This window comes from Dendrobates tinctorius, unplaced genomic scaffold (genome assembly GCF_039654945.1).
Source record: "Dendrobates tinctorius isolate UK_male_01 unplaced genomic scaffold, ASM3965494v1 ptg000062l, whole genome shotgun sequence".
In the NCBI taxonomy this organism is placed as follows: domain Eukaryota; kingdom Metazoa; phylum Chordata; class Amphibia; order Anura; family Dendrobatidae; genus Dendrobates; species Dendrobates tinctorius.
This window is the reverse complement of record NW_027361730.1, coordinates 33,830,181-33,852,194: the sequence shown is the minus strand read 5'-3', so window position 1 is coordinate 33,852,194 and position 22,014 is coordinate 33,830,181. Positions and strand designations below refer to the sequence as shown.

The following is a 22,014-nucleotide window of genomic DNA, read 5'->3' as shown; positions in this document are numbered from 1 at the left end:
GTCGTCATCTTCTGCCAGTACCGACTCACGTCAATCACTCTCGACTCGGCTTCCAGGTTAACCTCAGGTAAGCTTGCCAAGCGCTGCGCCACCTGCTGGAGAAGCGAATGATCGGTAACTGTCATGTCCACCAACTCCTTCAGCTGGACCATCATCACCCGATTAGCTTCTTGCTGGACGGCGGTGGACTGTACCAGCGCTTTCACCACGTCCTCCATGCTCATGCTTGCAACGTGATGCCCGCGTTCTCCACCACAATGTGATAACACTCCGGGATCGCCTTTGCTGGGGTCAAAGGTCACGTGCATTCAGCATGAAACTCAGGCGCAGAGCTGGGATTCAGGTGTAACTGACCCTGGGTCAGGTTTATTAACGGTGAAAGCAATGCAAAAGGAAATAAAACATAAAACAAATCCTTGCCTGTCCGGCACTAACTAAACAATGGACAACCTAACTACCAACTGGCGGGCTTCTCCCGTCCAGCCAAACCACAGTTGCAGTGGGCACTGCTTCCACTCACGTGTGTCTCTCACACAGACAGGCTCTCTGTGTTCCCAGGCTGAGACACTCACACAACCACCTGGCATCCTTTTATATCCACCTCCCATTATTCATTAGCAAGCAGGTGCGATACTGACCAGACTAGGCCACATAGGAAAGGAATCTGGGCGAGATATACCTGCCCTCATCCACTATTCCCACATGATTCTCACAGAGCGAATACGCAGATTTAATGTGACTGCCGCTATCTGTCTGCACAAAGATGGCGGCGGTCTGATTTACTGCGCCTGCGCGAATTCCGCGCAGGCGCAGTGAATCATTCAGCTGATCCTGGTGGGAGATGCACGACGTGTCTACAGGCAGAGGAAGCCAGTTACTTTAAAGAGGTTTTCCCACAAACTAAAGTTCATTTTAAAAATTGTCTGTGTCTGACCATGTACGGATCATACCACATCACTTGAGCAGGCGAGGAAGCAAAAGACAATACTAACATTGCAGCAGGTGATCACAGAGGATTCATTTTGTGAGGTAAAATATTTAACTGACTGTTTTAAACAATATTTTACCTCACAAAACATATCCTCTGCGATCTCCTGCTGTAATATCAGTGTTGTCTTTTGCTTCCTCCCCTGCCCAGGAGCTGTGGTATGTTCTGTACACAGTCAGACACTGACAATTTTTAAAATGAACTTTTGCTTGTGGGAAACCCCTTTTAAAAAGCAAATATCAACAGGTCAAATAAGAGAGCACAGATGAGAGAAGTCAGCACATGGGGAAAGAGAGTGGATAGGTGGGTGAGCACTTGGGGGAGAGAGATTCTCAACACTGCAAAGCCTTCCCCAATCATGATATTACCGCCCTACCGATGCAATAGCATCGGGCCTCCGTCTAGTAAAAATATAATTAATTAAAATTGATATAAAACATTTTATTATAGTTGTTATGCTGTCGTATATGTTTCAACATTCTAGATAACATTCACGGCCCAACTGGTACGTTGAAAAAAATTTCCACCTCAACATGTAAATGTAAAAATAACTTTTATTCAGTTCTTATAATGAATGGAATGATGTCAACAGGTGCAGCACCACTTAGTAGACTATAACATTACATCGGTAAAGTTGTATCCGTTGAAGGTACCTTGTCCTTGCCCCCAACCCATGATTTATGTCTCTTAGTGAACATTACAACTCCATTAACAATTTGTGAAACCAAACTCTAAAATTACTCAGAGCACTTGAAGTAGCGGAGGCAGATTATCATTAATGGTCCCATTGTCCTACACAAGGACATTCAATGTCCAAGTTGATGTGTTCTTGCTTTGTAGCTGCTTTTGGCATCGACCCTTGGTTTCCACAATCTTGTAATGTTCCTTAGTTCTCAAGTGCTGCCAAATTTATGGACACCGTGCTGAATTCATTGCTTTTTATCATTGTCTGTGGGTATCTGTGGACAAATAACTTTGGAGCAGGGGTATAGGTATTAATCATCAGGTCTATAGCAAGAGACCGTATTGGATCCCCCTCCCTGCAAAAAAAGTTGGTGGAGTAAGCAGTGACAGAGACACAAATGTACAGTTACAGAAAGGCATACCTCCCAGCTTTTAAACACGTGGAAAAGGACATATATTGTCACAAGTTCACAGAAATTGTACCCCTGTACAAGCCCCTTAGTGTTATCATCCACTACAATATCCATTTCATGGGCCTAATACAATATGATGCCCCCCTAAAGACAGTATGGTGAACTCCCAATTTTCAACCAAAGAAATTCCCACAGTATGATGCCCTACAGCCCTCCACACAGTATTAAGCCTCACCAGTCCTACACAAAGTATGATGATTTCACAGCTCCCAACACAGTATGATGCCCCCCCCACAGCACTCTTATCTATATGACCCTACAGCTCATCATACAGTATTGTGCCATAACAGTCCCCCACATAGTATGATGCCCTACACCCGCCAACACAGCATCATGGTCACCACAACCCCTCACAAAGTGTGGTGCCATCACAGTCCCATATAGTATCATGGCCCCCACAGCCCCCAACACAGTATAATGCCCAAAGTGCCCTCCACAAATAATGACTTACAAAATAATTAAAAAAACTCAAATTACCCCATTTCCAGTGTGTACTGCTCTCTGTAGTGTTTGGACTGAGGCTCCACACAGCAGGCACGTTCTAGGAACATCATTGTGCTTGCTGCACTGAGACTCAATTTGAATGTGGAGCTGGGAGATGCTGGCTCCTTTATCCACCATTGTAGTCAACTGTATCTTGATCGTGATGATGCACATACCATTAAATTCAAAATGCCAGGTATGGTCTGCCAGTAAGCCACCGGGCAGGAGGGAAAGTAATTTTGCTCAAAACTTTCATTGTTTAGTTATGTTGAACAAAGGGAATAAATATTGACTACAAATCCAAAGACCATGCTAAGTACCAGGGGGCACTCATTATGGGTGGAAGAAAGGTGATTCCAGCAGCTAAATATGAAAGGGTTCTATACAGATAGAGCAGTCAGACTGTGGAATACCCGACCACAAGAGGTAGTAATGGCAGACACTATAACAGCTTTTAAAAAATGGCTGGATGATTTCCTCGATACACATACAGTGGGGAAAAAAGTATTTAGTCAGCCACCAATTGTGCAAGATCGAAAGACGCATATGAAGGTCCTGGAGTGGCCGAGCCAGTCTCCAGATCTCAACCCCATAGAAAACCTTTGGAGGGATTTGAAAGTCTGTGTTGCCCAGCCACAGGCCTAAAACATCACTGCTGTAGAGGAGATCTGCATGGAGGAATGGCCAACATACCACCAACAGTGTATGCGAACCTTGTGAAGACTTACAGAAAACGTTTGACCTCTGTCATTGCCAACAAAGGATATATAACAAAATATTAAGATGAACTTTTGTTAATGACCAAATACTTATTTTCCACCATAATTTGAAAATAAAGCTTTCAAATCAGACAAGGTGATTTTCTGGATTTGTTTTCTCATTTTGACTCTCATAGTTGTGGCCTACCTATGATGTCAATTACAGGCCTCTCTCATCTTTTTAAGTGGGAGAAATTGCGCAATTGCTGGCTGACTAAATACTTTTATTCCCCACTGTAACATTGCGGGTTATAGTTAAAATGGTGACAAAATGCACAATTAGTGAAGAAGGCTTGAACTTGATGGACCTAGGTTTTTTTCAACCTATGTACTATATATGTTGATGAGACTAGAGCTTATATATGTCAGTGGCTGGGTCCTATATTTGTCATTTCAAGTTTCTGCAGAATAGGTTCCATTGAGTGATGAGAGGTTATTAGTAGGGATGAGATAACTTGTTCAGTGATAATGAGAGAGGCACTCGACAATCATTTTTTGGTGCTCGGATTTGAAGCTCGAATCCCCCATCTGCATGTTTAGCACGTGTTACACAGCTTATAAGAATGCAAGGATTGTCTGCCAATCACTGTAATGCCATAGCCATCTCGATATTGACATTACTGTGATTGGCTTGCCATATTACCTCAGAGGTTATAAAAGGACTTGGCTCACTGCACAGCTCAGGGACAGTTCTGATTGGAGAGAGAGACCAGTTATCCAGGCCTGTGTGTGCACAGTTTAATCAGAGTCCTTTAGTGTTGATACTGGTGCTGATGCTGAACCATCATACTAACAGTCCTTTTAAGGAATAATCTTAATAATCTTGTGCTTTGCTGCTTGTATTTGATGCATTCTGCATTTAGCCTAGGGACAGTTGCAGTCCATTTCTCTATATACAGTCATATGTTAAAGTTTGGGCACTCCTATTAATGTTAACCTTTTTTCTTTATAACAATTTTGGTTTTTGCAACAGCTATTTCAGTTTCATATATCTAATAACTGATGGACTCAGTTATATTTCTGGATTCAAATGAGGTTTATTGTACTAGCAGAAAATGTGCAATCTGCATTTAAACAAAATTTGAGTGTCTTTCCTTTCCTGTCCTGTCTAGTCAGTGTGGGCCCCATCGTTTGCTCAGTCTATTTTCCTACCTGCGTTTGTGTTTTCATCTTGTCTCACCGACAATATTTGTTTGGGGGCTATCTATTCCTTTGGGGTCTGCTCCAGGGCAGTTTAGATTTCCCCTTTCTTGCTTTAGGCTTAGTTAGCTCTCCGGCTGTGCCGAGGCATCTAGGATCATCGCAGGTACGCTCCACGGCTACTACTAGTTGTGTGGACAGGATCAGGGGTCTGCATCCGCTTAGCTACCAACCTCTCTGGTTTTCTGTGGCTTAGCCTGGGCCTGCTATCCTCCTCGGTGCCCATTCATAACAGAGAACCTTGCATGTCTCCTTCCTGAAGGAGAGAAGTTTACTAAAATGGTGCTATATTGGAAGGCCATTGTGGAAAATACCGTATGTTGAAAAAATTACCATCAGACTACGCTATATTGATAGTTTAGATAGGTTAAATGTGGTACAGATTCCCTTTAAGTAATATGTTTTCTTTTTTTTTAAATGAGTGATGAGGTTGAGTGTTCTATGTACAATACCTTTTGTTCTGTAGGCATGTACAATTATGGCAATAACAAATATAAAACTTTATTTTAAAATAAAGAAAATTGTCATATTCTTAGAGACACACCCTTTTAATTTTTCCATTGAGCTGGTGGGTGTACAACTTTGCTTCAAGCATGTGATGCTCATTCAAACTCACCTGTGGCAAGTATAGGATGTGGGCAATATGAAAATCACACCTGAAACCAGATAAAAAAGAGAAGTTGACTGGATATGGAGAACAGACAGAGGAGAAGAGAACATTCTGTGGACTTGAGAACCAAAACTGTTGAAATATATCAACAATCTCAAAGTTACAAGTCCCTTTCCAGAGATCTTAATGTTTGTTTGTGCACAGTGGGCAACATAATAAAAAAGATTACAACCCATGGCACTGTAGCTAATCTCCCTGGCGTGGACGGCAGAGAAAAATTGATAAATAGTTGCAACGCAGGATAGCCCAGATGGTAGATAAGTAGTCCCAATGAAGTTCCAAAGAAATTCAAGCTGTCCTGCAGGCTCAGAGTGCATCAGTGTCAAAGCATCTATCACTGGAGGATCTCACTACTGACACAGACATAAAAAAACTAGACGGCAGTTTGCCAAAATTTACATAAGTAAGCCAAAATTCTTCAGGGAAAGCGTCTTGTGGACAAATGAGACCAATATAGAGCTGTTTGGTAAAGCACATCATTCTACTGTTAACTGAAAATGGAATGAGGTATACAAAGAAAATACTACAGTATCTTCAGTCAAATATGGTGGAGGTTCAAAGATGTTTTGGTGTTGTTTTGATGCCTCTAGCAGTGGGTGCCATTTTTGTGTACAAGGCTTCATGGAATCTGAATATTACCAAAGGATTTTGGTGTCGAAATGTAGTGCACAGTGTCAGAATGCTGGGTTTGAGTCCTAGGTCTTCCAGCAGAATAATAACTCCAAACATACTTCAGAAAGCACCCAGAAATGGATGGAAACAAAGCATTGGAGAGTTCTGAAGTGGCCAGCAATGAGTCGGGATCTAAATCCCATTGAACACTGGTAGAGAGATCTTAAAATTGCAAACTGCTCCAGATCTCTCATATTTGAAGGATGCCTTTTCACCGCAGCAAAGGAAAAGTGGTCCAAAATTACAATTGAGAAGTGTAAGAAGCTTAATTGCAGTTATTTATTCGAAAGGGTGAGCCAGCAAAAATTAAGATGCGTTACCAATAGAGTTGAGCGATACCGTCCGATACTTCAAAGTATCGTATCGGATGGTATCGGCCGATCTTTAAAAAAAGTATCGGTATCGCCGATTCCGATACCGGAAGTCCCATTCAAGTCTATGGGACTTCCGGTATCGGAATAAGAAAAACCCTTTCCTGCCCTTGTACAGCCTCTCTGGGGTCTGTACGGGCCTTTCGGGGGGCTGTGCCGGCCTGCCAGGGGGTCTGTGCAGGCTCCGGTGGTCTGTGCCGGCCTGCCGGGGGGCTGTGCAGGCTCCGGGGGGCTGTGCCGGCCTGCCGGGGGGCTGTGCAGGCTCCGGGGGGCTGTGCCGGCCTGCCGGGGGGCTGTGCAGGCTCCGGGGGGCTGTGCCGGCCTGCCGGGGGGCTGTGCCGGCCTGCCGGTGGTCTGTGCAGGCATCGTCCGATGGGACTACAAGTCCCATCGGGCGATGCCTGCTACCATGACAGTGATTGACACATTAGCCAATGATGGGACAGTAGTAGTCCCATCATCCGGCTAATGTGTTAAATGTAAAAAAAAAAAAATAAAAAATAAATTACATGCTACATACATACAACATGCATACTACATACATGCTACATTCATACTACATAAATACTACATGCAACATACATACTACATATATACTACATGCATGCTACATACATACTGCATGCTACATACATACCACATATATACTACATACATACTACATACATGCTACATTCATACTACATAAATACTACATGCAACATACATACTACATATATACTACATGCATGCTACATACATACTACATGCTACATACATACCACATATATACTACATATATACTACATACATGCTACATTCATACTACATAAATACTACATGCAACATACATACTACATATATACTACATGCATGCTACATACATACTGCATGCTACATACATACCACATATATACTACATATATACTACATACATGCTACATTCATACTACATAAATACTACATGCAACATACATACTACATATATACTACATGCATGCTACATACATACTGCATGCTACATACATACCACATATATACTACATACATACTACATACATGCTACATTCATACTACATAAATACTACATGCAACATACATACTACATATATACTACATGCATGCTACATACATACTGCATGCTACATACATACCACATATATACTACATACATACTACATGCATGCTACATGCTACATACATAACACATATATACTACATGCATGCTACATACATACTACATGCTACATACTACATATATACTACATGCATGCTACATACATACTACATGCTACATACATACTACATATATACTACATGCATGCTACATACATACTACATGCTACATACATACTACATATATACTACATACATACTACATACATGCTACATGCATGCTACATACATACCACATATATACTACATGCATGCTACATACATACTACATGCTACATACATACCATATACATACTACATGCATGCTACATACATACTACATGCATGCTACATACATACTACATGCATGCTACATACATACTACATGCTACATACATACTACATACATACTACATGCATGCTACATACATACTACATGCTACATACATACTACATACATACTACATGCATGCTACATACATACTACATGCTACATACATACTACATATATACTACATGCATGCTACATACATACTACATGCTACATACATACTACATATATACTACATGCATGCTACATACTACATGCTACATACATACTACATATATACTACATGCATGCTACATACATACTGCATGCTACATGCATGCTACATACATACTACATGCTACATACATACCACATATATACTACATACATACAATACATTCATACAATACATACATAGACATACAGTACATATAACATAGAGTAACATACTTACCAATACTTGTCACATTGTTCCCCGAAGCCATTGTCTTTTCCGGAATAAATATTAACATAACAAACCACAAAAATACTCACCCACGATCCGAAGCAGTCCACGAGTGTGTCCCACGACGATCTTGGGTAGAGAACTGCAGCATCAGCTGTTGCTGCCGTTCTCTACGGGCTGCAGGAATCCAATGACGGAAGGTAGGTATCCTTCCGCACTGTATTCCTCCGCCACTTAAAAAAAAAAAAAAGTCCCTAGTCTCACTTTATGCCATTGCTGTGTGGGAATTTCCCACGCAGCAATGGCATAAAGTGAGACTAGGGACTTTTTTTTTTTTAAGTGGCGGAGGAATACAGTGCGGAAGGATACCTACCTTCCGTCATTGGATTCCTGCAGCCAGTAGAGAACGGCAGCATCATCTGATGCTGCAGTTCTCTACCCAAGATCGTCGTGGGACACACTCGTGGACTGCTTCGGATCGTGGGTGAGTATTTTTGTGGTTTGTTATGTTAATATTTATTCCGTAGACGACAATGGCTTCGGGGAACAATGTGACAAGTATTGGTAAGTATGTTACTCTATGTTATATGTACTGTATGTCTATGTATGTATTGTATGAATGTATTGTATGTAGTATGTATGTAGTATATATGTGGTATGTATGTAGCATGTAGTATGTATGTAGTATGTATGTAGCATGTATGTAGTATGTATGTGGTATGTATGTAGCATGCATGTAGTATATATGTAGTATGTATGTAGCATGTAGTATGTATGTAGTATGTATGTAGTATGTATGTGGTATGTATGTGGCATGTAGTATGTATGTAGCATGCATGTAGTATGTATGTAGTATGCATGTAGTATGTATGTGGTATGTATGTAGTATGTAGCATGTATGTAGTATGTATGTAGTATGTATGTGGTATGTATGTAGCATGTAGTATGTATGTAGCATGCATGTAGCATGTATGTAGCATGTATGTGGTATGTATGTAGCATGTAGCATGCATGTAGCATGTATGTAGCATGCATGTAGCATGTATGTAGCATGTATGTAGTATGTATGTAGCATGCATGTAGCATGTATGTAGCATGTATGTAGTATATATGTAGTATGTATGTAGTATATATGTAGTATGTATGTAGCATGTAGTATGTATGTAGCATGCATGTAGTATGTATGTAGCATGTAGTATGTATGTAGTATGTATGTAGCATGCATGTAGCATGCATGTAGCATATATGTAGTATGTATGTGGTATGTATGTAGCATGTAGCATGCATGTAGCATGTATGTAGCATGCATGTAGCATGTATGTAGCATGTATGTAGCATGTATGTAGTATGTATGTAGCATGCATGTAGCATGTATGTAGCATGTATGTAGTATATATGTAGTATGTATGTAGTATATATGTAGTATGTATGTAGCATGTAGTATGTATGTAGTATATATGTAGTATGTATGTAGTATGTAGTATGTATGTAGCATGCATGTAGTATGTATGTAGTATTTTTTTTTTTTTTTTTTTTTAACATTTAACACATTAGCCGGATGATGGGACTACTACTGTCCCATCATTGGCTAATGTGTCAATCACTGTCATGGTAGCAGGCATCGCCCGATGGGACTTGTAGTCCCATCGGACGATGCTTGCACAGACCCCCGGACATCAGCACAGCCCCCCGGCAGGCCGGCACAGCCCCCCGGCAGGCCGGTACAGACCCCCACAGGGTGCACAGACCACCGGCAGGCCGGCACAGCCCCCCGGCAGGCCGGTACAGACCCCCACAGGGTGCACAGACCACCGGCAGGCCGGCACAGCCCCCCGGCAGGCCGGTACAGACCCCGGGCAGTCCACACAGCCCCCCGGCAGGCCGGCACAGCCCCCCGGCAGGCCGGCAGAGACCCCCGGAAGGCCCGAAATGACGGCGCATCATGATGCGCACACACCGCGCATCATGATGACGTCAGTCTGTCAATCAACTTTGAATTCCGATTCCGATGCCGAATTCCGATATTGAAAAAATATCGGAAGTCGGTATCGGAATTCCGATACAGCAAGTATCGGCCGATACCCGATACTTGCGGTATCGGAATGCTCAACACTAGTTACCAACAATTTTGTCCAGCCCATTTTTGGGGTTTAGTGTGAAATTATGTTCAAATTGCCGTTTTTTCTCTTTTTTTGTATTGTTTCAATACACACAAAGGAAATAAACATGTAAATAACAAAACACCTATAACTGCAATAATTTTCTGGGAGAAATATTTCATTTTCTGGAACAATTTCATGGGTGCCAACAATTTCGGCCGTGACTGCATAAGTAAATAAAATAAAAATAAATAAACTAAACAGCAGTTATGGTTCTGCTCAACTTTATGGCATACACTGCACAGGCTAAATAAAAAGATCGGTTTATAATAATAGATTGTTTTCTATAAAGTTTTGGGGGAAGTTTTTTACACTTTAAAACAGTGTTGGATGTGAAAATGTGAAACTTTTTTTTTTTTTACCTCATACACTGCACTCCTAGTTTAGTCAAGTGTATTCTGGCAGTAATATAGTGACAGACAGCTGATTACACTTGACCCCTGGGTCTAAAGGTGCCCATACAACTTAGATGACAGTCAGCTGTATGAGCTTCTATCTCTTCTGACTCCCCCATATACAAGAATAGTTGGCCAAGCTTTCACTTGCTCTCTATATAGAAAGTGGAAATTTCTGCTGCCAGACACCTTTTGTGGTGACTTGTCTCCCTGGAACAAATTAGGTTTTGCCTTTGAATTGGAACTGATGATCTTTTTTCCTTCTGACGTAATTTGTTTACATACAGTGAGTACGGAAAGTATTCAGACCCCTTTAAATTTTTCACTCTTTGTTTTATTGAAGCCATTTGGTAAATTCAAAAAAGTTCATTTTTTTCTCATTAATGTACACTCTGCACCCCATCTTGACTGAAAAAAACTGAAATGTAGAAATGTTTGCAAAGATATTAAAAAAATACCTGAAATATCATGGTCATAAGTATTCAGACCCTTTGCTCAGTATTGAGTAGAAGCACCCTTTTGAGCTAGTACAGCCATGAGTCTTCGTGGGAATGATGCAGCAAGTTTTTCATACCTGGATTTTGGGATCCTCTGCCATTCTTCCTTGCAGATCCTCTCCAGTTCCGTCAGATTGGATGGTGAACGTTGGTGGACATCCATTTTCAGGTCTCTCCAGAGATGCTCAATTGGGTTTAGGTCAGGGCTCTGGCTGGGCCAATCAAGAATGATCACAGAGTTGTTCTGAAGCCACTCCTTTATTATTTTAGCTGTGTGCTTAGGGTCATTGTCTTGTTGGAAGGTGAACCTTCGGCTAAGTCTGAGGTCCAGAGCACTCTGGAAGAGGTTTTCATCCAGGATATCTCTGTAATTGGCCACATTCATGTTTTCTTCAATTGCATTCAGTCGACCTGTCCCTGCAGCTGAAAAACACCCCCCCATAGCATGATGCTGCCACCACCTTGTTTCACTGTTGGGACTGTATTGGGTCGGTGATGAGCAGTGCCTGGTTTTCTCCACACATACCGCTTAGAATTATCACCAAAAAGCTCTATCTTCATCTTATCAGACCCGAGAATCTTATTTCTCATAGTCTGGGAGTTTTTCATGTGATTTTTAGCAAACTCAATGCAGGCTTTCATATGTCTGGCACTGAGGAGAGGCTTCCGTCGGGTCGCTCTGCTATAAAGTGGAGGGCTGCAGTGATAGTTGACTTTGTGGAACTTTCTCCCATCTATCTACTTTATTTATAGAGCGTGAGCTGAGCTTGGCGTTCTTCTTTACCTCTCTCACCAAGGCTCTTCTCCCGCGATTGCTCAGTTTAGCTGGACAGCCAGTTCTAGGAAGACTTCTGGTGGTCCCAAACTTCTTCCATTTAAGGATTATGGAGGCCACTGTGCTCTGAGGAACCTTGAGTACTGCAGAAATTCTTTTGTAACCTTGGCCAGATCTGTGCCTTGCCACAATTCTGTCTCTGAGCTCCTTTGCCAGTTCCTTTTGACCTCATGATGCTTATTTGGTCTGACATTGGTCAGTTTAATTGAACACAGCTGGACTCCAATGAAGGAGTAGAACTATCTCAAGGAGGATCACAAGGAAATGGACAGCATGTCACTTACAGTTATGGCCAAAAGTATTGACACCCCTGCAATTCTGTCAGATAATACTGTTTCTTCCTGAAAATGTTTGCAAACACAAATTCTTTGGTATTATCTTCATTTAATTTGTCTTAAATGAAAAAACACAAAAAGAATTGTCCTTAAGCCAAATTGGATATAATTCCACACCAAACATAAAAAAGAGAGTGGACAAAAGTATTGGCACTGTTCGAAAAATCATGTGATGCTTCTCTAATTTGTGTAATTAACAGCACCTGTAACTTACCTGTGGCACCTAACAGGTGTTGGCAATAGCTAAATCACACTTGCAGCCAGTTGACATGGATTAAAGTTGACTCAACCTCTGTCCTGTGCCCTTGTGTGTACCAGATTGAGCATGGAGAAAAGAAAGAAGACCAAAGAACTGTCTGAGGACTTGAGAAACCAAATTGTGAGGAAGCATGAGCAATCTCAAGGCTACAAGTCCATCTCCAAAGACCTGAATGTTCCTGTGTCTACCGTGCGCAGTGTCATCAAGAAGTTTAAAGCCCATGGCACTGTGGCTAACCTCCCTAGATGTGGACGGAAAAGAAAAATTGACAAGAGATTTCAACGCAAGACTGTGCGGATGTTGGATAAAGAACCTCGACTAACATCCAAACAAGTTCAAGCTGTCCTGCAGTCCGATGGTACAACAGTGTCAACTCGTACTATCCGTCGGCGTCTGAATGAGAAGGGACTGTATGGTAGGAGACCCACTTCTTACCCCGAGACATGAAAAAGCCAGGCTGGAGTTTGCCAGAACTTACCTGAAAAAGCCTAAAACGTTTTGGAAGAATGTTCTCTGGTCAGATGAGACAAAAGTAGAGCTTTTTGGGCAAAGGCATCAACATAGAGTTTACAGGAGAAAAAAAGAGGCATTCAAAGAAAAGAACACGATCCCTACAGTCAAACATGGTGGAGGTTCCCTGATGTTTGGGGGTTGCTTTGCTGCCTCTGGCACTGGACTGCTTGACCATGTGCATGGCATTATGAAGTCTGAAGACTACCAACAAATTTTGCAGCATAATGTAGGGCCCAGTGTGAGAAAGCTGGGTCTCCATCAGAGATGCAGCAGGACAATGACCCAAAACACGCTTCAAAAAGCACTGGAAAATGGTTTGAGAGAAAGCACTTGAGACTTCTAAGGTGGCCAGCAATGAGTCCAGACCTGAATCCCATAGAACACCTGTGCAGAGATCTAAAAATGGCAGTTTGGAGAAGGCACCCTTTAAATATCAGGGACCTGGAGCAGTTTGTCAAAGAAGAATGGTCTAAAATTCCAGAAGAGCATTGTAAGAAACTCACTGATGGTACCGGAAGCGGTTGGTCGCAGTTATTTTGGTTAAAGGTTGTGCAACCAAGTATTAGGCTGAGGGTGCCAATACTTTTGTCTGGCCCATTTTTGGAGTTTTGTGTGAAATGATCAATGTTTTGCTTTTTGCTTCATTCTCTTTTGTGTTTTTTCATTTAAGACAAATGAAGATAATAATACCAAAGAATTTGTGTTTGCAATCATTTTCAGGAATAAACTGAGTATTATCTGACAGAATTGCAGGGGTGTCAATACTTTTGGCCACAACTGTAAATATGAGTGCCTGAGCAAAGGGTTTGAATATTTACGACCATGTGCTATATCAGTTTTTCTTTTTCAATAAATTTGCAAAAATGTCTACATTTCTGTTTTTTTCAGTCAAGATGGGGTGCAGAGTGTACATTATTATGAAAAAAATGCACTTTTTTGAATTCACCAAATAGCTGCAATGAAACAAAGAGTGAAAAATTTAAAGGGGTCTGAATACTTTCCGTAAACATTGTAAGCTGGTTGGTCAATCCAACCATCTATGGAGGTTTCAACAGACATACTTGCATGGCATGAATGGAGGTTATCATTAGGCCAACAAAGTGTTTGCAATAGGGATGGGTGATGGGTTTACAGTGGGAGCCTCTCCCTTTATCTAACCCCTTAGAAGCCAAAACCCTTATTTACCATAGCATCCAAGGCAGGGGTGCACTACCTGCAGCCCGGGGATCTAGGGATTCTGCCTTCTGGTAGACGTTAGTGCACACGCAGGGATCTGATTCTTGTGTTCAAACATGTAAAGTTTTATTGTTTTCATAAAAACTCCCTTGGTTGTAAAACAAAACAGCCCCTTCTGGCCACAAAAAGGTTTAGCAAGAAAAATAAACAGTTCATGCACCAGCAAATGTATCTGTCAGTTCGGGCTCATTAAAACAGATTAAAGTCCACTCTGATTTTGTGGCACATACTTTTCAGCAGTACGGCTCTTTTCACCACCCCACGCAGACAGCTGATGAGGCAGCTCAGCTGTCTGTTTGAATAAACTGAAAAGCCTGGATAGGAGATCCCTCCCAGACATTCATCCACTCAATGCCGACTTTTATTCCCCACTGACTTGCATTGGGGTCAGGTTTCGGACGAAACTCTGACTTTTTTTGCCCTAGTCGGACCAGTTTCATCCGACTCAAATTTTGTTTCATGAAACCCGATCCGACCAAAGTCGCTCAACTCTAATCAGGAGAATGGGGTCTCTAAATGAATTGGCACTTCCGAAAGGAATGTGAATTAGGCAGGATACCTTATGTGTCTGTGTCTCTGTCCATTATAGTTTATAAGTTTTGTATCATTAGGCAGTAAGCAAAGAATCCATGATATATTGTAGAGGGCCAGGTGCATGCATGACCTCTTCCTCTTTAGCGTCTATTCACACAGTTTTTTTTTACAAGGATATAGAAGCACATTTTACTGCAAATCCATATAAAAAAAGCTTCAAACACTCTTTGAATAAGCTTCCTGTTAGTTTTACTACAAAATGTTCAAAATAATGTGAACAAAAATGGTAGTGTGCACTAAAGGAGCTTTTCCCATTAAAATCAGTCAGAAAATTATTCAAAGAGTATTTGACCCAGATTTTGATGTGGATTTAAGAGCAGAATGTATTTCTAAATCTTTATAAAAAAAAAACCTCATTGTGAACATACCATTAGAATTTGGAGATAAGAGTTCTGGAAGTAGAATTTGTACCTATCCGATGTTTATGGTATATACTTTTGATATGGCACAAAAGGTAGTTAGGCCTCGTTACGTTATACGAGTTTCATTTTAGTATGAAAAGGGTGATTAATAATAACAGTAACAATAATGAGAGTGATAGACTTGAAGTGGAATGAAAAGTTTGTATTCAACTATGAGACAATTTACAACTCATGCTAAAATTTCTTGTTACTTAAAAGTTTATTTGAGGACCCTTAAAATCATCATCCCCCTACTAAAATCCTTTACTGACTAATCAAAAGGGTTATCCACTATTAGGTCAAACCCTTCTCAATCTGAATATTTGCCTCCATTAAATTAAAAACACCTATACTCAGTTCAGGAGGTGTCAGCACTTATGTTCCCAGTGCTCACGTTTGATTGTTATGACATGTGAGCCCTGTGAGCAATCAGCGCTGGTGTATAAGTAATCAACAGGAAGTCAGATCTGCGGCTGGCTTCTCACTTCCTCTTGATTACATATATGTCCGAAGGCGTGAGCCCCTCACGCTGATTGGGCGAGGGGCTCACGTCACATAACAATTTCATGTGAGCACCGGAAACGTGAGTGCCAACACCATTGAAACGGCACCAGGTATGGGAGATGAGTATAGTTCTTTTAATTTTAACATGAGCAAACATTCAGATTGAGAAGGGGTTATTCTAGTAGTGGACTGATTTATTTGGCAATACTTTTGTATTTTTAGCCATCATCACCTACATTTCGCCATAAGCACACTGAAATCTCTCCAAAAGACCACTTGAGAATATCTCGTAATCAATTAATCCTCCTCAATGAGAGGACCGTCTGGCTAAACCATATCGGCAATTTTGTTTAGTGACGCCAATTATAATACACTGCATGTCTTATAGAAATTGTGTCTCCATTCCCAACTATAAAATATGTAGCACTTGTACCATAATGTTATATTTTGCCAAAAAGGATTTTTCTGACTATTATTTTCTCCCTTTTCACAGGTCTGTCTATAACCAAGAAGACTCACACATGTAAGTATTGGCGAAAACATTATAAAGTGTTGCAGAAGATGTTGGCACTATAATAATATTATTATTCCTTAGATACAATCACAAACCATTATAAATATACTGTACATTTTTTTTCGAACATATCATGTATGAGAGATTTGTTCAAATCATGGACCAATTGTGTCTGTAAATAAGTTTGAAATAAAATTAGTTTGTACAGAAGATTTTCTAGGAAATGCTGGGAAATTCCTTTGGGTGATGGGGCGTGGGTAGAAATAGCTATTGGATGTGCAGGTAAAAAATACTACTATTTGTGGACATCTAATAGAAATATGAAGGACTTATGCTGTTCATACATTGTAATATATTGTAAAATAAAGGAATATAGGAATAAAAAATGTCAGACATGAGAACCACAAGAACTATTCCTCTTCATATTTATGTAATCTCAGAAATCCCTGTTAAAATATGAGATAGACACATGGACATTGTTTGGACCCTTCTGTTAAAGTAAGAAAAACCCACAGTGGTCACTGAAATAACTTGAAACTGACAAAAGTAATTTTCCATTTAAATTTACCGAATATCCACTAACAAATAACAAACATTGCGTCTGAATTGTGGTTCCACAGAAAAATTTAAAAAACAAACTAATGAAAAAATGGACTTGCCACAAATGATGCTACCTTCGACTTAAAAGGGAACCGGTCAGGTCCCGCCCCCGTGCTCCCAGAACCAAAAGCAGTTGTGTTTACTTTGCTAAATTCCATGCCAGTCACTTTATTACATTAGATACATAAACAAATCTTTAGAAAAAGTATTTCTAAAGTCCGTTTATGATATGTAAATGTAACCTTTGACTAGTGAATAGGGAGTTAGTGTCCCCAGATGAGTCGGCCCACATAGCATGTTATCACTCCCCTGTGGGGTACCAAAAGTGTTGTTCATGTGTGTATTTGGTTATACCTTGAGTGAGTAGAGCAATATGAATGTGAATATCTTGACAAATGTAAATGATTTCTAATACTAAGATAGTAGACTGTGCCCATATTTACCAACATTGTAAAGTGTAACGAATGGAAACGGAGGCACAGATGTTGCAGTGTACATTTGTTTATTGCAATTGTGGTGGAACCACGCGACCACTGACCGTGGCCTCCGAAGGTGGCGTGACTATGAGATTGGAATCAGGATCAGATTGTAATGCCCAGAAGAAGCAAGTGCTACATCCAGTTAGACCCCGGACACCTGGAAGCTGGCCCAGCGGAACAGGCAGACAGGCAGGTATTGCGGGTAACGAGGAACATGGTAGACGGCAAGTAGCTGAAGCAGGCAGTGGTCAGGAGCGGGTAGGAACTGGCGTAGGAAGTTCTGGCATTGTCCGCGGAGATGCAGGGAAGGGTGGTTGGCACTCTGAGCAGACAAACGGAATTAGTAGGGTACTGGCGGAAAACTGGCACGAAGGTACGGGGAACCTGGGAATAGCAACAAGAAACACTTGTTGCTCAGGCACCTCCCCTAGGGCAGAGATACCTGAAATAATACCAGGTACTCAGCCATTGGTTCTGACCCTTTTTTGAAAAAGGCGCACTGTCTCTTTAAGAGACCTTGAGTGCGTGCCCCCTTAAAGCCGTGCCCAGAGACCTGCGGGCCACGCGCCAGGAAGCAGCAGCAGAAGGAGAGCGCAAGGCACCAGAGACGAAGGCCAGGTAGCGGGAAGCTGACCGAGAGCAGGGATTCCAGCTAGGCACCTGCAGGAGCAGGAAATCGGACCAAGGATGGGGCGCTAGCGTTACATAAAGCCACAGTAAATTAATGTCATTGGTTGAAGACTAATATAATGAATCACACCACTATGTACACACCTTACCCAGGTCCTTCACCAAGTCTCTGGCACTGGTCCCAGTATCTAGTATTAGGGATTAAATCCTTGCCTTGTGGAACTTCATTTTACTGTTTTAAAGAAAAATACAGTTTAAATTGTATGCTAATGAGTTGCAAGTGCAGTGGAATAGGCATTGCACTTACAGATCTCCAGCCTCCTTTCTGTGAGTACAGGTCACTGAAACAAGAGTAAGTAAATGCATAACGGACTAAATCACTTGTTATTTGGATTTATGAGTAAAAAGTATTATTAATTATTTCTGTCTAGAGGTGTGCATTGATCACCTTTCAGAAAGCGTTGAAGTGTTAGCATATGTCTAGATCATCAGGGGCAGACACTGAAGAGCCCCAATAATCCTGAGAGTGAAGCAGTCACAGTACCAATGTAGAGCTGCAGCCCCCTCAACAGTTTCCCCTGTACACTTGAATGGAGCTGTTGCGTGTCCTATGCAGGAGGTCAAACCTCCCCCATCACCAAACAAAAAGTCATGGCATATCTTAGCAATATGCCATCTTTTTCTAAGATAGAAAACCCCTTTAAGAAGGCCTTATTGCTGTACTTCAGTGTTTTACCCCTGAATCTCATACTTGTTGAGTTTACAAAATATTTTTAATTAACTGAAAAAAAACAAACAAAATATTCATACATTTACTTTGTTCCTTATTGACTACTTTTTCTTTTTGTCGCTAAAGATAAAGCTCCCAAGGGTCTGTGGAAATGAAAATATACAGTACATACATTTCATAATTGTTTTAATTATTGCTCACTTTTGTCACTAGGTAGCCTATTAAGTGTTAACAGTTTTCTCTATTTTCGCACATACAGTGCTATATGGATCTACTAGTAACTGCAGTAATAACTATTCCTTATTTTTGTTATGATTGCAAAATTGTGACCTACATGATATCCATAGCAAGGTCCAAACTTTCTGACCTTGAGGAATTCCCTTGTGATATGACCTGTCATCCCTGTTATTTCGTGTGACAGTATGTTAGCACACATTGTGTAAGAAGTGTTCACCTCTGTCTGCTGCCTGCACAGATAAATCACTGGGTGAAGAATTGAAGAGGTTCAACCTCACTTCTCCACCTGCAAAATGGGAGGTTGCTTAGGTGTCCATAAATGAACACTATTAGCTAGTCTATGGGTGCATTTCAGGAACGCTCGTTTCCTGATAATTGACCAGTGTGAACAATTACGAGACAAATGAGTAAAACACTAGTTCATCAGGTGAAATGGTTTTTTAGCTTATTTAAAGGGTTGCTATCAACACACAATGTCTGTTCAAACCAAGTACAAGTGCTCGGTGTAGTCTTGGGTTGGCCAAAAATTGAACTACATCTTCCCACCTACTTGTTTTCCTTCTATCTCCACCTCCCTCTCTTCCTTGATTAACAGCTCTGGGTCAGAGTCAGAGAAGGGCGGAGATGGATGGAAAACACACAGGTGGGGAGGTGCACTTAGATGTTTGGCCCCGCCGTGATGCACTGAGCACCTGTATTTGGTTTAAACAAGTATTCTTGACCTGACAGAGGACCTTTAAAAGTCAATAGCTCCAATTCATTGAGACCAGAAATTTTCACGCTGGTCTTGAAGAGGGGGCATGGTGGAGCCAGACACTCCTGAATAATGAATTAGGAGCGTCTGAAAAGGGACGTGCACCTCGCCAAAAATCTTACTCCTGTCCCTGACAAGAATAAGATTTCTGGGGTAAGGAATGCCACAGCTCATCATGAATTAGAGAAGCTGTGTTGTCACTCCTTCACATTCCGCTGCAGTACTGCTCATTTTGGAGTAGCTTGGTGAATCTGGCAAGAATCTGGCAAGAATTGGGCATAATTTTGAAACTTTTGAAAGCTTTTTATACCAGTTTTCTGTCATAAAAGCTGTGATGAATCAGGGAATTTTTACTGACTATGTGCACAGAAAAATCTTTTACTAACAGTTCTGTGTGCATTGGAAGTAAGGATGACCTGTCTAAACAGGTTATTAGATGATCACCGATTGGATTGCAAATAGTCAATCCGCAATTGTTTTACTCTGGCAAGCATGTACTATAAACACAATTTAACTTTTGTGAACATATGTCAAATAAGCCTTATATATTGTATCATAACATGTAATATGCTAAAAAAGCTGGTCCTTCACCCTTGGGTTCCTATTTTAAAAAAAAAACATATACCGTATGTTAGTGAATATCTTTTTGTTGGACCACTTTGATGACAGAGTGACATAGATGTTACTGTGATGGTACGACAATAAGGGGGCTTTAGTGTCCATGGGTGTTATCCATGATGCTACTTTCCTAAAGATGTACCGTGGTTGTAACTTGCCTTGGCCAGAGGACCTTCACACTCTTAGAGAGTGGAAAGATGTGAGATGTAACACATAGTAGTATTACTGTCACTTTTAGCTTGAAATTATGCTCTCACGTTATACTGTAATAGATAAATATTCATTCATATAGTTTTTCTAATTGATAGTTTTTCTCATTTACTATCAAATTACTCTATTTGGGCAGCGAGCTCTTCTTTCCTGTTCTTGCCATTTTGGCCTTTCACTGGTATTCTAGATTAGGTATTTCTAGACAGGCTGGGTAATAATTCCCTGCCCGTGTAATTTCAGCTCACATGGAGTGTGGCTAATAGCAAGCAGAAATAATCAGATCCCTCCAGAGTACTTTCTGAATCTAAGCTTCGTACTTCCAACCCCCCTGAGGCCCAGGAAAATAGCAGTGGAGGTCCCAAAAGTATTGCTTCATAAATGTCTTAACTGGGCAGCCTTGGGATCCCTCACGGAGCTTTTTCCAACTGCCAAATTACTTTCCCTTTCTCTCAGCGGCTTTAAAAAGGCTTATTAAAAATGATTCTATAATAAAGCTGCAAGTTCTCCCTTGGTTGTCCTTGAGAAGGAAGTGCGAAATCTTGCAAGCGGCTGTGCCAATTTGAGGGGATTCTTAATTCTTCAGGCAACACAAAGGTTAAAAAGATATGGCATTTTCTCTGATAATTGGGGCAACCTCACCTTTGATTCAGTGCTAGAGTCCAGGTACATTTCAGCTGCAGAAGAACAAAGAGTTCTGGTTCAATACCCTGTACAGTAACACCACAGCCATGATTTCAGGACTCGCTACTAGTATCTAGAAATAAGATGGGGTAGCTTGTAAGAAATCTGTCAGTTATTGGACTGTGTGCTAGTATTCATGAACATTATCATCCATGAAAGATTAAATGAACAGATCTTTGTCATGGCTTGTTCCATAAGATATGGTAAAGAATTAGTAAATTAGAAACAGATACAATCGCCAACCGGTAAACTTTTACCAATCGGTGGTTGCGTAAATAAATCCTTGTTTATACAGGCCGACCAAAATAAAAGATGCCTACTGAATGATCTGTTCTAGAACTCTTCATCTTTATCATTTTAAGAGCATATTGAATAAAATGATGATTGTATAGCATATTTTTTGTGGTTGCTGGAAATCTTCTCTAGAGTGGGTCATACAGCACTGCTCCATCTGCTGTCACTACTATAAATGGGTAGGACAATCCAATATTTTCTGTCCACTTATCTTCTACATTTGGGGGCCATTTACGTTCACTGAAGACCAAGCAATGACGGATGCACCATGAGAGATTGCGCTACATGCATGGTTGATTGTTGTGTCTAGTACACAACCAAAACAGCTGAGCAAGATTACACAAAGTCTCC

At 40.9% G+C, this 22,014-nt stretch overlaps 1 protein-coding gene across 2 annotated transcripts in view; it reads left to right on the top strand.

The window, feature by feature from the left end:
- Window positions 1-22,014, top strand: part of RORA (RAR related orphan receptor A) — a 504,081-nt gene that overhangs the window by 310,599 nt on the left and 171,468 nt on the right. For both annotated transcript variants that reach the window (XM_073579504.1, XM_073579505.1), the window contains exon 2: window positions 16,410-16,439. In XM_073579504.1, the coding sequence (XP_073435605.1) occupies window positions 16,410-16,439 (30 nt within the window). The remainder of the gene's footprint in view (window positions 1-16,409; window positions 16,440-22,014) is intronic.